Source organism: Urocampus carinirostris, chromosome 11 (assembly GCF_059441175.1).
Source record: "Urocampus carinirostris isolate Australia breed hairy pipefish chromosome 11, RoL_Ucar_1.0, whole genome shotgun sequence".
Classification (NCBI taxonomy): Eukaryota; Metazoa; Chordata; class Actinopteri; order Syngnathiformes; family Syngnathidae; genus Urocampus; species Urocampus carinirostris.
The window spans coordinates 33,853,457-33,875,939 of NC_142359.1; the positions used below are offsets into that span (position 1 = coordinate 33,853,457).

The following is a 22,483-nucleotide window of genomic DNA, read 5'->3' on the forward strand; positions in this document are numbered from 1 at the left end:
CAGTCAACAAGCTGACTGTTAAGTCTTACATCTCTGAGATAATTATTTTAGCTAATGAGGAGATGTGATCAGCTCAAGTCCTGATTCTCATCTGACCAGAACTTCTAGAGATCCTCTTTTTTATTACAGTTCAGCCACAGAGTTGTTGGGGGGAGGATTTTTATACATAACAAGAGGTAATCATCATAAACAGGGGAACATCACACAGAAGAATGTCGTTTTTCCTCCACAGACAAATGGTTGATGGGTTTGGACGCCTCAAAGATAATAAGACTATTAAGCAAGAAATTGACAATGATGCTATCACTGACCTTGGCAACAAAAAAGAGGATCGCTTTGATTGGGAGGTGTGAGAAACCTCGCAGAAGAACTCACAGTCTATTAATAGACATTTTGACAATTAACTGCCAATCTAATTGTCCGTCTGGTAAACTAAGCCTGAAAATTCCACCCTCATATCTTAAAGTCTTTATTCACAGACGTTTTCATCATCACTGGCTATTGGCTTAATACGTCTCCGACAACCACAGATAAGCGAGTGATAGCCTTATCGGCACAGCTCATTTCTAGATCCATAAAATTAATGAACTCCACCTCCTATCTAACTTACGGGTGCACACTTATATTAGCTGTCACATGCAAAACTAGCCAGGCAGTAGTTTTGCCCGTTCTTACAGTTTGCAAATTAAAGCAAAGTTCTTATGTTATATTTCAGACCAACATAGCTTCTCTTTTATTAGGATAATTGAATTTAGGCTATTTTTTTCCACAATGATAGGGCGAGTTTTATGTAGCTTACAGTATTTGTCAGGCACGCAGCAGTTGTTAATAATTTAATATAGTTAACTGCTTTATTTTCCGTAATATGCACCTGGAAAGAGATGCTAAATTGCAGTCCTGTTTTTTTTCTGGAGCTGACTTTAAAATATTGTTTGCATGGCTTGAAAATATTAAAGGTAGGGTTTGTAAGTTCAAAATATTCTACTTGCAGATGCCATCTACTGGCTGAAATTATTGCATCATCTGTCAAGGTGCTGATGTAGTATGTTCACGTACGTGTCACTCTTAGATGCGCTCGAAAAAACTCTTCTTTTTTCACTATTTTGGGGGTTTAGGTTGGTATTTGGACTGTATTTGGATCAACATTTTTATCTTACAATTGCAGGAAACCTCGGGTACACGCGAGGATTCACTCTGCACTCCCCACCCTTGTCCTTTCCTCTAGACTAAGACTCGGTGGCCAGAACATCGATAATAAAAATAAATAAATGCAGATAGGCGTGGTGAAAAAAAACAGATAAAGAGACTCTTTGATCTCAGTTGGACATTTAAAGACACCTCAAACTGCACACCCCACTTTTAATTCTCTTTACTGTGAAAGAGTCTTGGTGTCACGCTGGATGAGTGGGAAAAACGTCAGCTCAACGGTGCAGAACTTAAATTCCAGATACCAACCTCCCCGTGGGGAGTTTGCATGTTCTCCCCTTGCCATGGCAGGTTTATTGACAGGTCCAAATTGTACCCAGGAAAGAGTGATAGTGTAAATGGTTCTCTGTCTCTGTGTGCCTTGTGATTGGCCGACAACCAGTTCAGTGTGTACCCTGCCCACTGCCCAAAAACAGCTGGGCTGGGCTTCAGCACACCCACAAACCTGGTAAGGATGAGCAGTGCAGAAAATGGATGGATGAATTAGTCTTCTGACAGGTCGTAAACTCCCCGCTCCTGAATGAATTCTAACCAAATCAAATAAAAGTGGACGCCGAGCTGTTTTCCAGCCAAATCCACGAGCAGCTTCCAAGCCCTCCAACTTTCTGCACTGGCTTCTGTAATCTGCAGGGAGACAGCTGGTTTTACCACGCCGTTCAACTTTCCGACTCCTCTGAGTTAAGGGCTGTGCTCACCCGACCGAATCCCCTCCAAACCCATCTCGGAGTCACACTCCAGTACACAGTGCTCTTACACATCGATTTCAGAGAAATAGAGGAAAGGCCGGATAACGGGACGATTCCCGTCACAGTAACAACATTGGCAGAGGAATGAGACAGGCTCCCATGAGGCTTCGGCCTGTCATTTATTTCTAAATGACGGCAGATGGTGGGTTTGGCGCTTGCACCGTTCTCTCCGTGTCCCAAGATGCACTTCTTTGATGGATGGGGTGAGCAGGAAAGCCCATGGAAAGGGACTCAAGCGCATCTGCTCGGCCCGATAACAGGGGGAAATATGTTTCAGCTTTCTGGCCATGCACATAAGGCTCATTCCTATTGACCACTTGAGGACTATATTATAGTTTATTTGCCTGTGTAGCTTGGTTTTGTAGACATCCGTCAATACAAACTCGAAGGCATAATGTTTTTAGCTGCTGAAAAGCAGCCTTTTCTTACGTATTTAGAAAGAAAGAACTTCCCTAAAAGGCTCTATCAAGTGAGATCTTTAAGCACACATATCCTTTGATCTTACGTCTTTTCTCAATAAACAACAGATAACATCTTACGTTCGAAACAATAACAAAGCTTTTTTAAAAGAAAGAAAAAAAAATTGTGGCGCGTTCTAAGACTAGACACGCAGTCGAAACCCTTCAATTCTCAAAGAAAAAGCTCTGGCGTCAGTTATGTTCAAGATGTTGATGTCTAACTATGTTTTTAAAATTGTTTTTCGAGTAAGGTTGACTCAATTATTATTGTGGTAAAAAAACAATCCACAGCAAAGGGTTTACACCAGGGATCCAGACTTTCTGTTCTTAGGTGGGCCGGATCAGTTAAAAGAATATTAACTCCAAATATTTAGCTGTTTTTCAGTATTATTATTTCTCATTTAGGCTACATTAACAACCAACACAAACCTTCCTGTGTGGAGTTTGCATGCTGTCCCCGCTTGCGTGGGTTTACTCCAGGCACTATGGTTTCCTCTCACATTCCAAAAACATGCATATTAGGTTTATTGGCCAGTTTAAATTGTCCTTTGGTGTGAATGAGTGAGTGAGTTTTCTGTCCCTGTGTGCCCTGCGACTGGCAGGCGACCAGTTTGGGGTGTCTCCTGCTCACTGCTTGAGGACAGCTGTGATGGGCTCCAGCACCCCGCGACCCTACTGAGGATAAGCGTTGCAGATAATGGATGTATGGATGGATAACAAACAACACTGCCGCTTCACATGTATACTACCGCTTTTTGAACCTTAAAAATGCCTATCAGATTTTTTTTTATTCCATCCGAATTTTAAATTAATACAACAAAAATCTTGAATCAAGACTAGTATTTTAATCTACAATCGCTTTATTTTGAAGCAAAACTAAGTGTTTGTGCATGAACAAACCGCTTCAATTGCATTTGATTCCCATTTTCGTAACAGTTAGACACTTCCAGTTTCAAACGAACACATGTTGTTGTTTTTTTAATAATCTGGAGACGATTTGTGTTCCGTGCGTAAAAATATAGTGAACAATAAAATATCATGCTTTTTCATGTCAAAAGGTTGGCAGGTATGCATTTCTTTACAAGCAATTGGGGAAAAAATTGTTTGGGATCGAATGTGTTACCTGTTAGTTGAGTGAATGCAGTTTTACACCTGAATCAACTCACCACACTAAACACACTCGACACTGAAGACGGAGAAAGCATTTGGTTTGCTTTTCTTTATTTTATTTTTTTAATCATAACTTTTGATAGAATTTGCCTAACGACTTGCTTCTTTTTTTGACATATTAAGAAATTTATGGCGGGCTGGAACAAGCCCATAAACCATACGTTTAACATACCTGGTTTACAGTTTTACGTGCAAAATTATGCATCCTGCCATTTTCAAAAACTGGAAAGGGGGGCTCCTTAGAAAATAAAACTTTCCTGGAATTCTCACAAACAGATGATTGGAGCAAAATACCAGGCTGACTGTGTTTTACTCAGGAATCAGCTATTCTAAATAGCAAAAAACTCCAAAATGTCCAGTTGGATATATCTCCTTTAAAAAAACTTCCTCTCTCATTTCTTTATCTCTTTTTGCAAAACTTAAAATTCATCTGTCTCATCCATCAGTTATTGAAGATCATCGACCCAGAATGCTTAACATCACCAGGTCCAAAGACACATTAGATTGAGCGATCACTGCTGAACAATACCCTCGTCCAGGTAATGTCAGCGTCATCTTCCAAATTTTTGCCCGCCATCACTTTCGTTGATTTAGAATTGCCGTAAAAGCTCCTGGAGCTGCCCAAACGCATCTGTTCCCATAAATGTAACGGAGGCAACAGGGATGCTGGGCGGCCTGCCTCTGATGCACCTTTCGGATCCTCAGGCGTGAAGAGTCGATTTAGCTGCAACGTCGGGGAGCCGGCAGATAGTGAGTGATTAGCTCTTCGATAACGCAACACCAACCCTTTTTTGTTTTTGTTGTTGCAAAGGCACACAATCAGTTGACAATGAAATGAAAGGGAAAAAAGGAAGATAAACAGGAAATAAAAAGGAAAATGAAACAAAACAGATAAAAAAAATAATGAAGGGATAAAAGGAGGGAAAAAGAAAAAAGTCAAGTCAAGTCGCATTTATTTATATAGCCCTTAATCACAAATTGTCTCATCCCCTGATCTGAAACCGTCATGTGAGCAAGGAAAAACTCAAAACTTCAACATGAGTAAAGTAGAAAACCTTCAGAAGGGGCCTTACAAGTTGACCAGGTTGCAATAGATTTTGCAATGGGTAACAATACACACAACATAGTAAACATCTATAAAAAAGCATAGCTACAATTAATCACAAGGGAAGAAAAAAATGCGATGGCCAAGCAAGCCCACCCCAGCACAGTGCCGGCGTTACTTTTAGCAGACTTGTTGTAAAACATGGCAACAATTCCATGCATTTGCAAGCAGGGGAGAAGTAAAGGGGATCAATAAAAATGATGAAAAACAGAGACAAACTGTTAAACATCTTGCAACAATTTTAAGTTTATTTCTAATTTTGTTGTTTCCGAATAAAACTGAAAAATATATACCGTAAACTATTGCACAAAACTGTGTTAAATGTTATTGCACTTATTTTCATTGCTCTTATTGTTTCAATGCACTATTTCGTTGCATTATTATTATAACTTAGGCCAGTTTTCTAAGCACTGTTTCTTAAATCATCCTGATAGTCTTATATCTTTTTTTCTCTTCAAAGTCTTTATATTAAATGTTTTTCAATGAAATGCCATGACTATTCTCATTGCATGCAATGTCTCACAAGGTTAATATCAATGTTGATGTAGACAATTCTAATTCTAGAAAATAAAGTGAAAAAAGAAAAGGTAAAAAGTGTGGGAAAGAAAAAGGGGGAAATATAGACAAAGGAAAAAAGAAAATCGAATGGAAAAGGGAAAACAAGCTTATAGACAGGAAAAACATAGGAAGAGTAGCCTAAGAAAACGTCAAATAAGAAAATGAAAAAGAGTTGAGAAAAAGGAAAAAAGTTGAAAAAGACCCATAGATAATGGAACAATGAGAGAAAAGAAAAACAAGTATTAGAAAAAGGTAAAATTGAGTTAAAGGAAAAGAAAAGAGAGAAAAGCAAAGCTGTAGTCATTCTCTGTAATCCTTTAGGGAGCTTGTCTATTTTGATCACAAACGTAATTGCCTTCGGCATGACCGTTTTGAAGCTGTATCTGACTTTATGGTAAATTATTACAGCATGAACAAATAAGGGTGTGGGTGTTGGTTCCTTACTTTTATTATTTCAATATCGAAGGACATGCAAAAAAACTACTGTGATAATTTTGAAATAGATTACATCTTTTGACCTCATCTATCAACGTCGACCATTCTTGATTTAATTTGTTATCGTTGATCGCACATATGATTTTTAGCATCCCAGTGCTCAGCCTTTCAAACCACCATGGCTCAGAGGTAAAATGTCCCTTGCTGTCAAGTTGAAATTACATTTACCTAATTCTAATTTGTTTTCCCAATTATGTCTGCAGAGCAGTGTAATTACTTCCTGGATTGTAGGTTATGCTTTGTTGCAAGTGCTGTTTTCATGCACAGGACTTTTGTGATGGTTTTGTGATCACGGGCGGCAGCAACTCGTGGCTCAGGGGCCGCATGCGGTTCTTTAATGCAGTATAGCAGCTCCAATTAGCTTTTCCCAAAAAAATTACACATTAAAAAGATAAGGGAGGAAAATATATTTTAATTTTAATATGGCTTTTATTGGAGAATAACATGACACGAACACTTTTAATATTTTCTAGTGCTGTAATAATGTGTGGAATAGATAATATGACTGTTTTCAACAAATCGGCCATTGACCCCAAAGGCATGAAGAAAAATATAACTGAGGAGAAGAGAAGATTTAATCTTTCTTGGACCGGACTATTTGCATTCGTTGCCAATGTGTTTGGATATACTGAATCTTTGCTATGTAGAGAGAAGCAATCAAATAACAAAAAGAGTAATGTGAAAAGAACTGTCAAGGGAAAGTATGCTACATTGGCGACAGTACCCAGTTGGAAGTGAGAGAAAAAGTGCGATAGCATCACTTCTGGATTAATAGGCTGATCGCAAAAATAGATTCAAGAAGTGAATTACATCTCCAGACTACACTACTGCCAACTTTGTTGCAACCCAGGAGATAAAAAAGCAGGGAAAACCGTTCACAGATGGTGACTACATGATACAGTCATTCATAAAGATATCAGAATACCTATTTACAGACCTCAAGAACAAAAGTAAAATAATGCACAAATCTAAAGACATGTTTCTTTTCACTAAGACAATGATGAAAAAGGCCGTTGAAATGGTAAATATGGCAAGCAACATCACCGGACAGCAAATTAAGGAAATTTAGCGCCAGAATACTCAATTGCTTGTGATGAGTCGTGATGTATTTTTCTCTTGCATTTCTTAAATTTTGTCAATGCATTGAAACATACTGGAATTTAATAATTGTAGTGTAGGTAAACTTGAGGCGGTATCCCAAAGCAGAGTAGTCACGAAGTGCATCATTATCCAAAGAATGCGCTGCATCCAACTTAGTTCTTTTGACGGTAGGCTAACATAGCTAATATAGATACATACAGCATGCGTTGAATTTATTATAAGGCTTGCAAAAGGCTTTTATTTTTTTGCGGCCTGTTTTTTGTTTCTTTTGGTCCAATTATGCTGCTTCAACATTTTGGGTTGGATACCCCTGGTTTAGGGGCACAAGATATCTAGGCTGAGAATCATTTTTGTACATTTACAAACAGAGAAGTCTTAGAAATCTACTGTTGTGAAAAATGAATGGGATATGTCGTTACATTCAGTCCTTTACCCAACAAACCATGACACTTAAATTATTACGCATGCACTCAGTGTTGTAATTATCTCATTTAATACGAATTGCTTGATTTCGCTTTAATAGACGGCCCTCTGCATCGAATATGAAGTACTTTGTTTGTAGCGATCAGGCGGCATGAGCATAACAGCGTGTTTGTAATCAGCCTGTTTGTAATCGGAGTAAAACCACTGGTTCACAAATAGTGTGGTGGGCCCACCTGACGGGCGTGAGGCTCCATCAAGGGTGGCGCAGGCGCGCTTGACTTTGGGGAATTGCAATTGCACATCCGCTACACTAGGGTGCAGTAGCACTCTCTTTGGCAGTGAGTGACAGTGTTTTGTTTACATTTAGATTCCACTCAGTGCATTAAGCACAGAGTATAAGCATGTGGTATGAACAGTAAACACAAAGTGGAGCACACCCTCAAGAGACTCCATATGTGTAACTGGAAATTCGTTGTCACAAATGTTCAACTCATTTTGTAACAATGATAATACAGATATATTCTATTCTATTCTATTGAAAAAATATTTAACGCTGATGTGGAGAAAGGCGAAGAGAGACAGGGTAACAAGACAAACAAAAGGCTCCTCCCAAAAACTAAGACGAGGGACTTTGACAAAGCATACGTAGCACTTCACTGCAACTACGGAGAAGAATGAGCAAAGACAGGTGTGTTTGCCATGTTAAAAATGTTGGCAGCGGACAGCACGAAGCCAAATAAATTTAGCTGTCACTTCAAGACGGTACAAATCAATCCCACCAATAAGATGCTTGAAAGGGTTTTTTCCCAGCAAAAATGTGCTGAAAGACATAGATTTTGGATAGACGGAGGTGACATGTTACGATCGTTGTTTTGTCCCCACCGCTAGTCAGGCAAGCCAAACCATGGGCTGCATGCTAATTGTGGAGGTGTAGCTAGCACCAGATGACCTTGTATGGCAAAAGGAATGAGGCAGATAAGTGGTTTTGTTAAGTGTCTGGTGGGCAGGGGGCTGCGCCTTTCGCACCAAACGCCTTTGTCTTGACCTTGGACAGCAAAGTCAGAGTACTCCATCATCTACGAAAAAAAAACTGTTAAATACAAAACAATTTTAGCTTTTTATACACTGAACAGATTTAAAGTCGAACAACAGCACAAAATTCCTGAAACTGAAAAACAAAAGAAAAAAAGAAAAATGTTAGCTCTTCAGTGCTATAGATAAATGATAAAATACAAAAATAACTATTTATGATTCTATGGACACAGATCCTCTGAAAAACACAAAATATAAATTAAAATAAGTACAACAAAAAGCAAAAGGTCATCAGTCTCTAATATTGAAAGATTGAACATACTTGGAGCAATCAATATCATTAAAATGTGTCCAAATTTGGCTAATTTTCCCATTATTTATAATATATTGTAGTACTTTCTTTTGTACTGAACTCAATTGTTACCCAACACCTACAGACCCCATTCTATGTTAGTAAACTAGTATGACATAGCCAAGCTGCACGTGCATTGTTGAAGCAGGATGGCGGAATTTATGTCAGTTTATTGCAACTCATTGACACAAAAAGATTTTAGATCATAGATAGGAGCAGCTAAAATAGCCCAAAGTATGTGCTAGCAGCAAAATCGCTTTATTTTAGTCATCAAAGTCAAAAACTGAAAAACCTTCTTTAGATTGGCGATAGATTTCTTCCTTTGAAGGTGCTGATAAAAATGAAAATTAGCCTTGAAAGTCCCTGAAAAGAAATTGAATTTGGCCATGAAATATGTGTACGAACTGTGTATAATTTAGATTGTAACAAATATCGATGCTGCTATAACAACATATTTTTTGGCTTCGTGCCATAGAGCTAGTCAAATTCACAGATTCGTACATTTCAAGCCAATAATTCGCCCCATGGCTGCTGCATATTACATGTGAGGTCATCTTCTCAAAGGGCATGCAATTTTCACTTGAACAGACAAATCCGCTTCATAATACGGATGAAACGGTAGGTACCGATTTTGGCCTGCACAATCTCTTGCCGAATGCGTCCTGCTTAATCTGCAATTTTATCAGAACCTCTCCAGACCCAATAACGTGACCTTTTTGGCAGCACGCTCGTTCGCTCTTTCTGCCCGTCTCTGACAGGATTCGTCATTCAGCTAAACCGTTAAATCTTCAGATTAGCATCCAATCAGTGACAAAGCAGGCATGGATGAGAGAGGCCTGGCTGATGCAAAATTTAAAAAAAGGCAAATGCAGCCACAAATGAGTGAATGATAGCGGTGTAGCTCAAATTGCGTTTTAGCAGGTAATTTTACTGCGCTGCGGTTCAAACAAACAAAATCAAATGTGTGAGTTTATTAATAACGCCATTGCGTAAGGGCAAAATTTTTCAGTGACTGGGTAATGCAATTAATTTATTTTGCTGTTACAACGCCGTTACTGTTACTGACAGTCAAAAGGGTTATATTAGGGTTTGATTTATCTATTTTACACTACAGTGTTAAACACACTTCATATTGTTGAACTGTTTACTTTTGTTGTGTGAAAATACTTGAGGTAGAGTAGAATATGTCTACTTGATCAGTTGTCTGACTAGATATTTTGATTCATTCTATCGAGGAAAACTCAATTTATGTTGTTTTACAGTTGTTGTGAACAAAATACTTAAAATACAGTAGGCAGTTGGGCAGTTGTCTCTGGTTGTGAGGGTTAGATTTAATAAACTTACTTTAGATTGTTCACTTCTGATAGTTATTTTATTACATGGTTTATTGTTTATTTTCGTTGCACTTAAAATGTAGGATTCATCTGTTGCTGGTGAGGTGCAATAAATATAACGAGGTTCTATAGCACAACTTCCAGACTCGAACTGACTCGAATACAGCTCAGAAGATTTGTAGTTCTTTGACAACTTCATTTTAAAGTAACAGATACAGTTACTTTCCCTGGTAACTAGTTACTTTGACTATAGAGTAATTATGTTACTAACTCAGTTACTTTTTGGCAGAAGTAGTGAGTAACTATGACTGTTAACCTTTTTAAAGTAACATGCCCAACACCGATCATCACAGAGCAAGGGTGAAAATGCTAACCTCTCATTTTGAGCACCATTAGCTCTTCATTCACAAACGTTGATGAAGAGCCGTCGTCTCCTTGGGTCGCCATTGAAAAAATATTTGTATTAAAAACAATCATTCAAGACCTTTTGCTGATGACCATTTTACTGCCTGTATGAAAATGCTGGAGTGGGATAAAGAGGGCATTAGAGATAAGGAGAGAAAACCATAATTGAAGACGCTGCCAGGAAAGAAAAGCTGACCGGGTTTTTTGTTTTATTGTTTTTATTTTTATTTTTAGACTAATTTCGTTGGCTTTTCAATCACTACACAGAAATATCACAGAACAGAGTCAATGGAGCTGTTAGTCTTTTTACTTCCTTTTTCCCTCTCTTCTTTTCTCTCTATCTTCCTTTTATTATTTCCATCTCTCTTTCTCTCATTCTGTCTCCCTCAATAATTCTCTCTCTTTCATTTTCTCTCTCTCGCTCCCTTTTTTTGGGTCCAGATTTCTTTTATACTTCAGTCAACATTACTGGCGGGTCAAATATTATTAATTTTATGAGTCTCAGGGCCAGTAAAAATTTGATCACTGGCCGTAACTGTCCCCCGGGCTGGACTTTGGACATACCTGCCTTAACCACTAGTGTCTTGGGGCACAATTTCCTGTGGTGTGTCTTGGGCAAGTACATCCTGGTTGTGCCCATACCTCTCCAGGCCAACATACTATGATAAAAAAACATTTCTAGAGAAATATTACTATATAAATACTACCGGGAATTCCTGATCAACAATAGCAAAGTTTGGAGAAACACCCACTTGTATCAAAATCAATTCTTAAATATTTTGTAAAGCCCTGGACAGTCCTACAGTTTTAGTTCTCAACAATGCTTTGCTGTCAGAATGTGAACTCTCCTTTTCAAATGCTGTATTCTCTTCCAAAGTTGCAGAAGAGTTAGGAAGTCAGTCTCCCTGCAGGCGTGAAAGTTTTAATCTGCATGCTAAAAGTCTGATTCACTTTTGACTTGTTGACATGTGGCTCCCAGGATGATGGTTTGCCTTTATGTGGGAGGTGGCTCAAATTATGAACGCGATAACAGTTGCTTCAATAACTGGTGCCTGGACAAAGTTGAGATTGTTCCGGGTAGCTACCTCTGAATGGATATTCAAGGTTTATTCTTTACTGTGAGGCCTGTTGCTTCAGCCAGGACTTTAACTTGATAGCATTGTGAGAAACTGTGTGAAGTAATCCCCTAAAACCTTCACTTTAGAGAGGCAGCAGCAGCAAAAACTCAGGCTTTCTGCCGGAACAAATTTCAGCAAAAACAAAAGCTGATTTGTAAGCGCATTTTATTTTATTGTGTGACATGAGATGAGGTGATGATATTCATAAAACGATAATAATGCCAAAAACCTGTGTCCCATATCAACAATAAACTAATACTGTATATTCGACTTTAAACTTGTCCCCCCAAGTAACTTCAGATCGTTGAGGCTTGGTTTGACTTTCATTTTCTTCATAAATAATGGTTTCAAAACAAGGTGAACGCAGAGTTATTTTGTAAAAATGTCACAAAATACTTCAAAGTGTCTCAACAGTGAACTTAAATTGTTTAATTAGCTTACATATAAAGGATTCCTTTGTGCCAGACAGCAAAACAGGGTCTGTTGGTGTGACACCTTGATTGTAAACTGTAGTGGGGAATCTGCTCTTTATATACTGGACCGAATTACTGATTCTTTTAGCGCTACATCGGCTATGTGCGCACTAGACTTGATAATGTACTTGCCAGAATTGAAACGCCATAAATGAGATTAGTACAAGTTTAATTTTATCTCCAAGCCAAATGTACTCATGAAGTCTTACCTGGCTTGCGAGCCATAGGTTCCAGACGCCTGCCGTACTGCATTGAGAGTGTCATCCATACACATGAAGCTGTAGTCTAATGGAAACCCCACAGTTTTTAATGACACCAGGAACCGAAGTGGCACTGTGTTCTACGAACAATGCTTAATAAAGCCCGCAACTAATTAAACTTTTCCACACAGCAGCTGCAATTTTAATGAAAGTTCTTGAATTGTGAACAGGGGGTTTAGGTTGAAATGGACACCATTTTATTCGCAATTAACTAATGGGCGGTGGATTACTGGTCGGCGCATCCGCCCCCCAGTTCAAAGGTCCTCATTTTGATTCCAGCTACCGGCTTCCCTGTGCATAATTTGCATGTCCCCCCCCGTGCCTGCATTGGTATTTTCCAGGAACTCTAGTTTACTCCCACGTCTTTAAAACATGCATGGCAGGTAGATTGGTGATTCCAAATTGTCCCTAGGTATGATTGTGTGCGTGAAAGGTTGTATGTTAATGTTTGTCCTGAGATTGGATGGCAATCTTTCCAAGGTGTCCCTTGCACACTGCCTTATGTCAGCTATGATGGGATCTAGCACCCCCGTGACAATAGTGAAGATGAGCGGTTCTGAAAAATAATGAAATAACTACAAGGTTACCAAGGCTATATTTATAAACCAGTGAGCACAGAGACTGTGTGTGATTTGTTATTTTTTTAGCAAAAAAAAGCATGTCCTTGTTGGTTATCAGTGCAGTTTTTCAGTGATCAATTGTACCACTGGGTCATTCCTGTTACTCAGTGCCATTTAAGTCCCAGGGACATAAAATGGTTTATTTCGGGTATGTGTGTGTGTGTAAATGGTTGTCCTTCTGTGTACCTTGTGATTGGTTGGACACTAGTCCAGGATGTCCCCTACCCATCGCCTAAAGTCAGTTGGGATTCAATCCAGCACCCCTGTGAGGAAAACCAGTTGAATGAAAAGATACATTTACGTCGTCAAAAAAATGTATTTTTTCTCGAATAGAATTTTGTTCAAGTTTTGGTTTTCCTTTTTTGTATAACAAATTGAAATATTGTAAAATAAACTATCCCATAGGCAGATAATTTTGGCATTAGTGTATTTTTTTTTTCATTTTACTGGAAAAAAAGGTACACAATAGGTGAAAAAAATGTTAAAAACAGAATTTGTATCATTGTATCTAGATGATGTGCCTTAATTATTTTTCAAGTAAAAAGTAACTCAAGACTCAAAAAAGATATTCGATACCACCTTTTAGTAGACCGATTCCAACACGGATATTAAAAATTTTCAGTGGTCTTCGATGCTGATACCACATACCGATACTGTTAGCAAATACAAACTTGGGAAGACGATGCTGCACACATGTTCAGCCTTCTAAAGACCACGCTTCAATAAAAATATTTGACTGCAAATTATGGAGTATTGTTAATTTAAATCCACCATATGCCGGTATCAACAGCCCCTCTTAAAGAAGTCTCTGCATGTTTATGGAGGGTTCAAAAGTCAGGCTGATTAATGAATTGCATTTACAGCCCAAGTGGTGCAAGACTAAATATAGCAGCATAGCTATTTTGTGAAAAGAAACAAGAGCGGCACCTAATTTATGAAGGCGGGACACCTTTAATAATGAGACGAAATTAAGCCAATAACACATATGCAAAAGTGACACACAAACAGGGGACGCACGGGAATATGCTGAGCTGCTTGATTGCCCCCCAGGGACTCAATATCTACGATGTAATTTCAGATAACAACCAAGCATATCCTGTTCCAAGCCATTACAAGAGAGCCTCTGTTTTGCTCAAGCTTTATTCTTGGGGTGGTTGCTGTTCCAGATGCAATAAAAGAAGTCCAGTGCTATTTGGGGTTGACATTTTATGCTTTCGTTAAAATATTTAACAATAAAATCCAGTTCAGAAACAACCAAAAGTCAGTGTCATAAACGACTAAGTAAATAAAGGAAGCTCCTGCAGTCTTGTCTGTATAATAGCTGCAGATTACAGGGACCCCTCACTGCTTCGCACTTCAGTTATTGCTGGTTCATTGTTTCATTGATTTTGAATTTAATTGTCTTCATTGTTACTGATATCAACGTATTATGCATTGTTTTCTGCCCGACAGTACACAGTAAATGCTATTACGGGGCTGGGTTACGGAGGGCTTTGTGTGTTAGGTGGGCATGACTGTGTGCATGACTGTAATAGGCTGGTGTATAATATCATTCAAAAAGCGGGGCGGGCGCACAAGTCAATGGGCCCATATCAAACTGGCAAGCACGTTACAAATTCAGAAGCTCGATACATTAAATATAGATTTATCAATTAAATCAGACGGCTAGAAAAGTCAGAAGAGTGCAAAGAAAAGCTGATCACAAGTGGGTGCTCCGTGTTTTGTTTTTTGTTTTTTTCGGTTTTCGGGAAGCAACTGAGGTGGTGTCGGGAGGCTGCAGGTCCGGCCTACTGCTACGGCCAGGCTAACAACTCTCTTAAGCTACCCCTGCCGAGCCTGTATCCCACCAAGGCCCATGAAACAGATGACTTGGAGCTACAACTCGATGGAAACCACTGGATTCGGGACACTAGTATTTTAGTCTTTGCGGAAAACTGGCTCTATTTGAGGACACCCGATGCTAGCGTATGGCTAGCCAACCGCTCTCTAAATCGCTTTCTTGCCCTGAAAGGAGAAGCCATCCAATTTGGTTGTACTTCTGTATGATGACAATTAAGACCATTTATTCAACTGCAATTATGTCTTCTGTTTTTATTTGTAGTTCTATAGTTGTTATGTTTATTACAGCCGTATACTCTCAGTCGGTATGGATGTCATCTAGAGGTAATTGTGACCCTCGAGGACTTTTATGAAGGTACAATGCTACTTTTCAAATTTTCACTCTCCGTGGGGGGTTCTGGTTCCCATTAAACACAATAACTGAGGGATTACTGCTTTGATTTTGAAGGACAAACTTTCCACCGCATGCCGCTTACAACCCACTCCCAAAGCCCGCGTTATTGATCATTTCACAACTGGCTGAGAGTGAATAGCGTCGTGAGCAGGAATAAATACACCCTTCGGAAAAAGGGACTCTTAGATATTGAACCTTTAGAAAAACAACATTAAAAGACTGTCACTTTCTTAGAAAATGATCTACGTCGGGGGGGAGGATGATCGTTTGCAACATTTTAGATTCTCGCCGATTGCCTGAGTTTTGAGGTGTAATATAGGCCTGTCAAATCAGCAGTAGCCCCATTACTCATCCCCCTCTGTGCCAGCTCCTGACGGTGTCTCCGGCGCTAATGCAGATTACAGGGATATATGAGGGCTATTTTATTCGCTGCAGGGTGAAAGCTATCACAGGCTAACCCCACCCCGGTCTCTGTGAACCACCAAGCAGAGATAGGTAGAATAGCAAAAATGTTTTTTAAGTAAAAGCACTGTTCCTGTTATTTTTTTTTATTTTTTTTTTTCAATATAAGTTTAAGGCTACAGCTATATACACTATGCATACAGTACATTTAAAAAAAGAACATTTGTAACCCTGCCTTTGTGGTGGTTGCCTTGGTCACTGGTCAAATTGAAATAAAATAAACGAGATGTCTGACAAAATAAATGCACCTTTGTACACACAAACAGATGCACACTTACGTGGAGGGGATTTAAGTAATGGGTTCGAAGTAGCCCAATGTAGCAGAGTAAGAGTGCAGTTTGTCTTCACGAATCTACTCAAGTAAAAGCAATGTCAATGTACCGGACTAGATGTACCGTATTTTCCGCACTATAAGGCGCACCTAAAAGTCTTGTTTTTTTTTCAAAAGCTGACCATGCGCCTTATAACACAGTGCGCCTTATAAATGGCTCAATATTAAATTCGCAAGGTCTCGCAACTACAAGAAACAGCCGCCGACTCCATTTTTCGCGCTGTGCATACTGGGAAATATTAAACGATTGGTAGTTGCCGGGGCTCGTGTTGTATTTGTTTACTAAGTGGCAAAATGGCTACCCCATTAAACTGCTTAATTCATATTCAACAAATACAGTATTTGTCTGAATCCAGGGTTATGACTGGTGAAGATGTAAAGCACAATTTACCTTAAACAAACGCAGAATTATTCAGAATGTCACGTTTGAGAGAGAGAGAGAGCGAGATTCTCTTTCATACGTGCATTTGTATAAGAAAATGGCTCCTCGCCGAGTTTAAACTCAAAGCGATCAGTCACGCAGCACAACACGGCAATAGAGCGGCAGCGAGAGAGTTAAACTTAAATGAATCGATGGTACGGAAGTGGAGAAAGGATGAAGATAAGCTCCGCCAAGTAAGGAAAACTCAACAAAGTTTCCGTGGCAATAAAGCAAGATGGCCAGAGTTAGAGGAGACACTTGAACAGTGGGTTGTTCAACAAAGAGCGGCAAGCAGAAGTGTCAGTACGATAACTATACGTATGAAGGCAACAGCGCTGGCACAAAAACACCGGACGTGTTGGATGGCCCATTCACTGAGATATGGTCAATTCGAACACAGCAGAAGAAGAATTCGAGGGATTCGTCGATGAGGAGCTTATAGAGTGATCTTTGTTTTTCTTTTGTGTGTTTACGTTTTACATTTTACAGTTATTATGTTATTGCTTTGCACTCGTTGTTTTTGCACATTACGAGTGTCACTTTATTGCGATTGCACTAACGTTTCATTTAAAATAACAGTATCAGACGTTTTTTTCTTTGCGTGTTGACTAAATGGACAAAAAATAAAATGATATGTCGATGTTGTTCAAAGATGTCAAAGATGTGTCACGAAAATGCTTTACCTCAGAGAAAATAATAAAACGGCTGTTTATTTATTTTGGGAGTGAATGGAGTTGTGGAAAGCTTGTTTGTTAATAAAGTTTGACCTTTTTGAATATTTTGTTGACATTCCCTTGAGCGTGGCAACATCTAGAGGTTGCATAAAGTAACTACATTCTTTACTGTAGTCAAGTCGTCACATTTATTTACCGTAAATAGCCCTTAATCCCAAAAATGTCTCGAAGGACTGCACAGGATTACAATTACAAAATTGCACAATTACCTGATCTTAAACCAGCATGCACTTATAGCGCCTTATAATGGGGTGCGTCTTATGTATGGCATAAGTTTTAAAATATATCATTCATTGAAGGTGCGCCTTATAACATGGTGCGCCATATAGTGCGGAAAATACGGTAACTTACAACCCAACTCTGGACGTAAGCCAAGTGAGATATCAATCATTGCCCCTTTTCATGAGAACCAGTTTCATTCAGCAATTTTGGATGACGCAGATTAAAAATTGGATCGGTTCGTCAACGCTTGAGAGACATTGTTTGGCTCCACTGCAGATTCTGTAGTTTTTGCAGTGGCGTGTTTTCAGACCAGGTAAAATATGACTCCGACTTTTTTTTCCGTTAAACAAAAGAGGTGACAACTTAGGTGGTCCTTTAAGACTTTTACGAAGGAGTTCTTTTATGCTGATGCATTAATTTTCCTCCTCCTGCAGCCACGCGTCAGGTATGTCTTCCCCTGACAACTAAATAGACTATTTATCATATTATGAGGCTTTTACATCTTGACTTTTGAGTGAACCTCTTTTCAAACAGACGCTCGGTCCAGCAGCGTGATCCATCATATTTTTCAAAGGGGATGTCACAGCTCATTGTGTGAGGTGTGCACCCCCCCAATCCAAACAGTTAGCTCGACGTATTTTTAGAGATGATAAAGTCTCAAAGCGACAGTCGCACTAGAGGAGGGCAAGGTATTATTCAAGTTGTCACTGTCTGGATGCAGATTTCACATGCCTGCAACTGATTTTCACACTGTGGCGAAGATAACAGGCACACGGGCAACCTTTCATTAGCCATGGCATACAGCGCAAGTCATCAACAAGTAGTTGCCGCTCAACAAGAGATAGATTTGTTTTTGTGGAATTGCCGTTGGAAACTGTTCAATAAAAGTAATTCTTTGTTAGCAGCAACATTTAGGTGAAATGATTTTTTGGGGGAAAAACAAAACAAAGAAAAAAAACATCATTTTGTTTCATGATTTTGCGATTTTATTATAACACCAATATGTGTGACATTAAAAATACATAGTGGTCAAGCTCATGGATGGATACAATTATATTTATAGATTGTATTTCTCAACCAGTTCAGGGTGTCCCCTGCCCACTGCCCGAAGATAGCTGGGATGGGCTCTAGCACCCCCGCGACCCTACTGAGGATAAGCGGTGCAGATAATGGATGGAGTGTATTTCTTAAACAGTGTCGCTGAATGTTTTCCACCCTGCTATTTTCCAACAAACCTTTCATGAGCAAAGCTTTTTTTTAATGTTTTGTTCATAAACACATGCATTCTATACTATATGAAGTTAATATTATTATAATTGTATTAATAACATAGAATGTTATTATTATTATCATACCCCACTCCATAGACCTAACGGGGTGGAACCTAACTTTTTTTTTTAGCTTATCTAGTCTTTTGATGATCAACTATTAGCTAGCTAACTTTCAACAAAATAACAACTTTAATAACTCAATCAAAGATGTTTTTTTTAATTGTTCCCAATCAATATTTTCCATAATTTGCCATAACAGGGTAGAATTTTAAGAGTGACTTATACAAGTATAACAGCTTAAAAATATAATAAAAAGTAGGGAGAGTACAATTTGAAGCTTACCTCTTTTTACACAGTTAAACTCCCGCCAAAATCAAATGATGCCACTAACTGTACATGGCCTTTATGCAATTGAAGTCTTTTTGGGGGGTAATTGAGCTCATTCTAACAGGGTGGAATATTAGTAAATTACTACTAGAACATGTAGAATTCAAACAAAATAGCAAGTATAAATATAAATTAGTAATTGCATAATGAAAAAAAGTTTAGTTTAGTTTATTCAATTTTTGAAGGGAAAAAAGATTTTATAATCTTATGGCCCACAACTCTTGAGGAAGTTGATTACATTACACTGCGGACAAAATATAATTGAGCCTGTGTGTCACCAAAAAGCTATCCAAAATACAAAAGAACATTTGAAATGCACTTCCTTTAGGGTTAAATGTTGCGACAAACAGAGAATCGCCCATTATCAATGTTCCCTCTAATTTTCCACGGGTCTGAGCGTTCACACAAAGTCGGTGAGCAACGCTTGAAAAAACATTGAGCAACCATAATCCCAAGTGTGGCAACTAAATCATTATCAAACATGTCCAAAACTTGACATCAAGTTACATTTAGCTGAGTTTCCGGCAATGCAAAATTATTTTTCTCTTTTGAATGAATTGACTCATGTACTATTGCAAAGGATGTACGGCCTACAAACGTCGTTTGTTCTTACAATTCTTTCACAAGATTTCCATTTCTTTTTTTTTTCCTGGTATCTTTTGTCGCATAATACTAACATATTTGGGGCTTATTTAGTCGGTTGCACGATACACAACTGTGTTTAATCACATTTTTTTCATTTTTTCCTACATTTCTTTATTTTCTTTTTTTTTGTCTTTTTTCTAAATTTTTCCTTCCTTTTTCTCTTCCTTTTGTTTCTTTTTTTCTCAGCTTTTCACTACTTTTTCATTTTGGTATTTTTTTCTTATTTGTTCTATTCCCCCATTCCTTTAAGTAATTTTGTGCATAATCTTACATAATATTTGGTCATGTTGGGATTAAAGAAGCAAAAACAACCTGAAGAGCTGTTTAGGACCCGAAAGAGCCGGTTCCTTTTAGTGAGCCTAGCCGAAGAAGCCAGTTCTCGTCAAACTCCACTAACTTTACTCAACTTCTTTCTACTTCGACTCCACTTCAAAATACCGCATTTAGGACACAACGTCAGGGGAACCCGTGTATTTTTACCTTCATGCACTGTAACTTTGACTTAAGTCGCTTCTTAATTAGTCATTTTGAGCCCTCATTTTTGTGCGCTGGCTAGATTTTCTTGTGCTCTGAGAATGTGCGAGCAGTGCACAATTGCGCACGCGCGCACCTTAGAGGGAACACTGCCCATGATGCAGGTTATCTCAGAAATTGCAGTTTGAGCTTTTTGCCAAGAAGGTGTCTCACATTGCTACATGCTATTTTTTGTGTTGTTGTCAGGGGCCTCCAGGATGGGACTTTGGCTGCCTCACATGAAGCCTGATCTTGACCCACCGACTCCAATTAGATTCAGGAAAAAAACAAACAACAACTTTCCTTTATCTCATCTACTTGGAGGGATGGTAGGTATCCTAAATATAACAACCCAAACTGGTAGGAACTCATGTATTGTTCGTTCGTTAGTTTTTCACAATCATAACGGAAGTTGTGAGAATAAAAACTTTTGAGCAAATCGAAGGTTGACAAGAACTAGAAGCACTTTATTGAGAAAACATTTGACTTGAGGATTATGGAATTTTCCAAACATCTGTTTTGTCATCCATTTTGTGATGGTCAAAAAAATTATAGATCAAGGCGTGTCTGTACTTTCTCAATGAAACTGATAGAATAGCAGTCAATTCAATAAGTAATGAGAGGTTTTTAATAATAGCTACAAGTGAAAAAAAATCCACACATGGAAAAACATAGTTGTAAGAAAATCTGATTGTAAATAAAAATAATTCATTATTATTCACATGCTCAAAACATTATGACAACCATAGCAATGTTTTAAATTCTGTATTAACAATACCCGAAATTACATCATACTTTTTTCACGTTTACAGTGGCGCCTCAGTTTCATAACGTAATCATGGTTGAAGGTCGAGATCTGATTTTTTTTTCCCATAAAAAAAATTGTTAATAATGTTAATCCATATTATGAGTCCACTTTTTCCAATAAAATTTGTTTCCAACCCAGTATTTTTCAAGCAGTGTGAGAAGGCACACTAGCGTGCCGTAAGAAATTCCTCAATTTTATGTGTGCACACAAGCATGCCATTGTTTAGTATTTTTACTTTCTTCCATTGATTAGTCGAGAAACTGCAATATTCATCTATATCAGTAGGTGGCAGTGATCACACTCTTTTTCTTTTTATATACTGTTTATTTGCTCGTGAGTTAGCACATAATGTTCAATAACTTGGTTTGTTTAACAAAGCTGCTTAAAATTTCACTGAAATAAATAATAACTTAGACCAAATAGAGTAAAGCACACATGTTTTCTTATTTTCATTATTATTTTTGCATGAGTTCGTACAGGGAACTGGATTTAATACATTGTGTAACTTATTTTGTTTTATGATGCTGTTTAAAAAAACAAATATCCAGAAAACAAAAACCTTGATCAGAATTTTTCTGATCAGAATTATTTTCTTTGATTTCCCACCCCAGTTAGATTCACAGTTAGAAGGTAGGCAAACATTATTTTGTTTCACTGGCTGATAAATTCTGATGATTTTAGGTATTAAAATTATAGTAAAAAATTGAATAACCTGTCTACCTCCTGACACACAGTGACGACAAATGATCAGAAACATTGTCAATTTATTTGATTTGATAATTCAAGAACAAATATGAAAATAAGAATTAATTTTCTAATATTTTCAGCGGACATGAATAAAAGTTTGCCTTGGCTCAAAAAACACTGCTCTAACCAGCAATGTAATCGTAATCATGGAGATGTATATAATATGGATATAAACATCTCTCAATAATATAATATAATAATAATAATAATAATAATAATAATAATAATAATAATAATAATAATAATAATAATAATAATAATAATAATAATAGGGCAGCACGGCGGCGCAGTGGTTAGCGCTTGTGCGGCACAGTTCATGTCATGGGAACCTGTCGTGGGTTCAAATCCAGCTCCAGACTTCCTGTGCGGAGTTTGTATGTTCTCCCCGTGCTTGCGTGGGTTTCCTCTGGGCACTCCGGTTTCCTCCCACGTTCCAAAAACATGCATTTCAGGTGAATTGGCCGGTCCAAATTGTCCCTAGGTGTGAATGAGCGAATGAGTTGTCTGTCCCTGTGTGCCCTGCGATTGGCTGGCAACCAGTTCAGGGTGTCCCCTGCCCACTGCCCGGAGATGGCTGGGATGGGCTCCAGCCCCCCCCCCCCGCGACCCTAATGAGGATAAGCGGTACGGCTAATGAGATGAGATGAGATAATAATAATAATAATAACGCTTCGATACGAACAAGTATTTTTTACAATTTACATACCTTTGGAATGACACGTGATGGCATCTTTGTTTCCTCCGTCACAATGTATGTATATACAAACTCGCATTTCATTTCATTGATACCTTATTTTTTTATTACTGGATTTTTAATGTATAATAATTATTTGAATTTGTTTTTGGGAGGTTG

The 22,483-nt window shown here is 38.3% G+C and overlaps 1 protein-coding gene across 1 annotated transcript in view; it reads left to right on the plus strand.

Moving 5' to 3' along the window:
* The window catches only part of LOC148357138 (uncharacterized), an 88,008-nt gene that overhangs the window by 58,294 nt on the left and 7,231 nt on the right, over window positions 1-22,483 (plus strand). Inside the window, exon 7 of the mRNA XM_088347745.1 lies at window positions 20,283-20,404. Within this exon, the coding sequence (XP_088203871.1) occupies window positions 20,283-20,318 (36 nt within the window). The 3' untranslated portion in view covers window positions 20,319-20,404. The remainder of the gene's footprint in view (window positions 1-20,282; window positions 20,405-22,483) is intronic.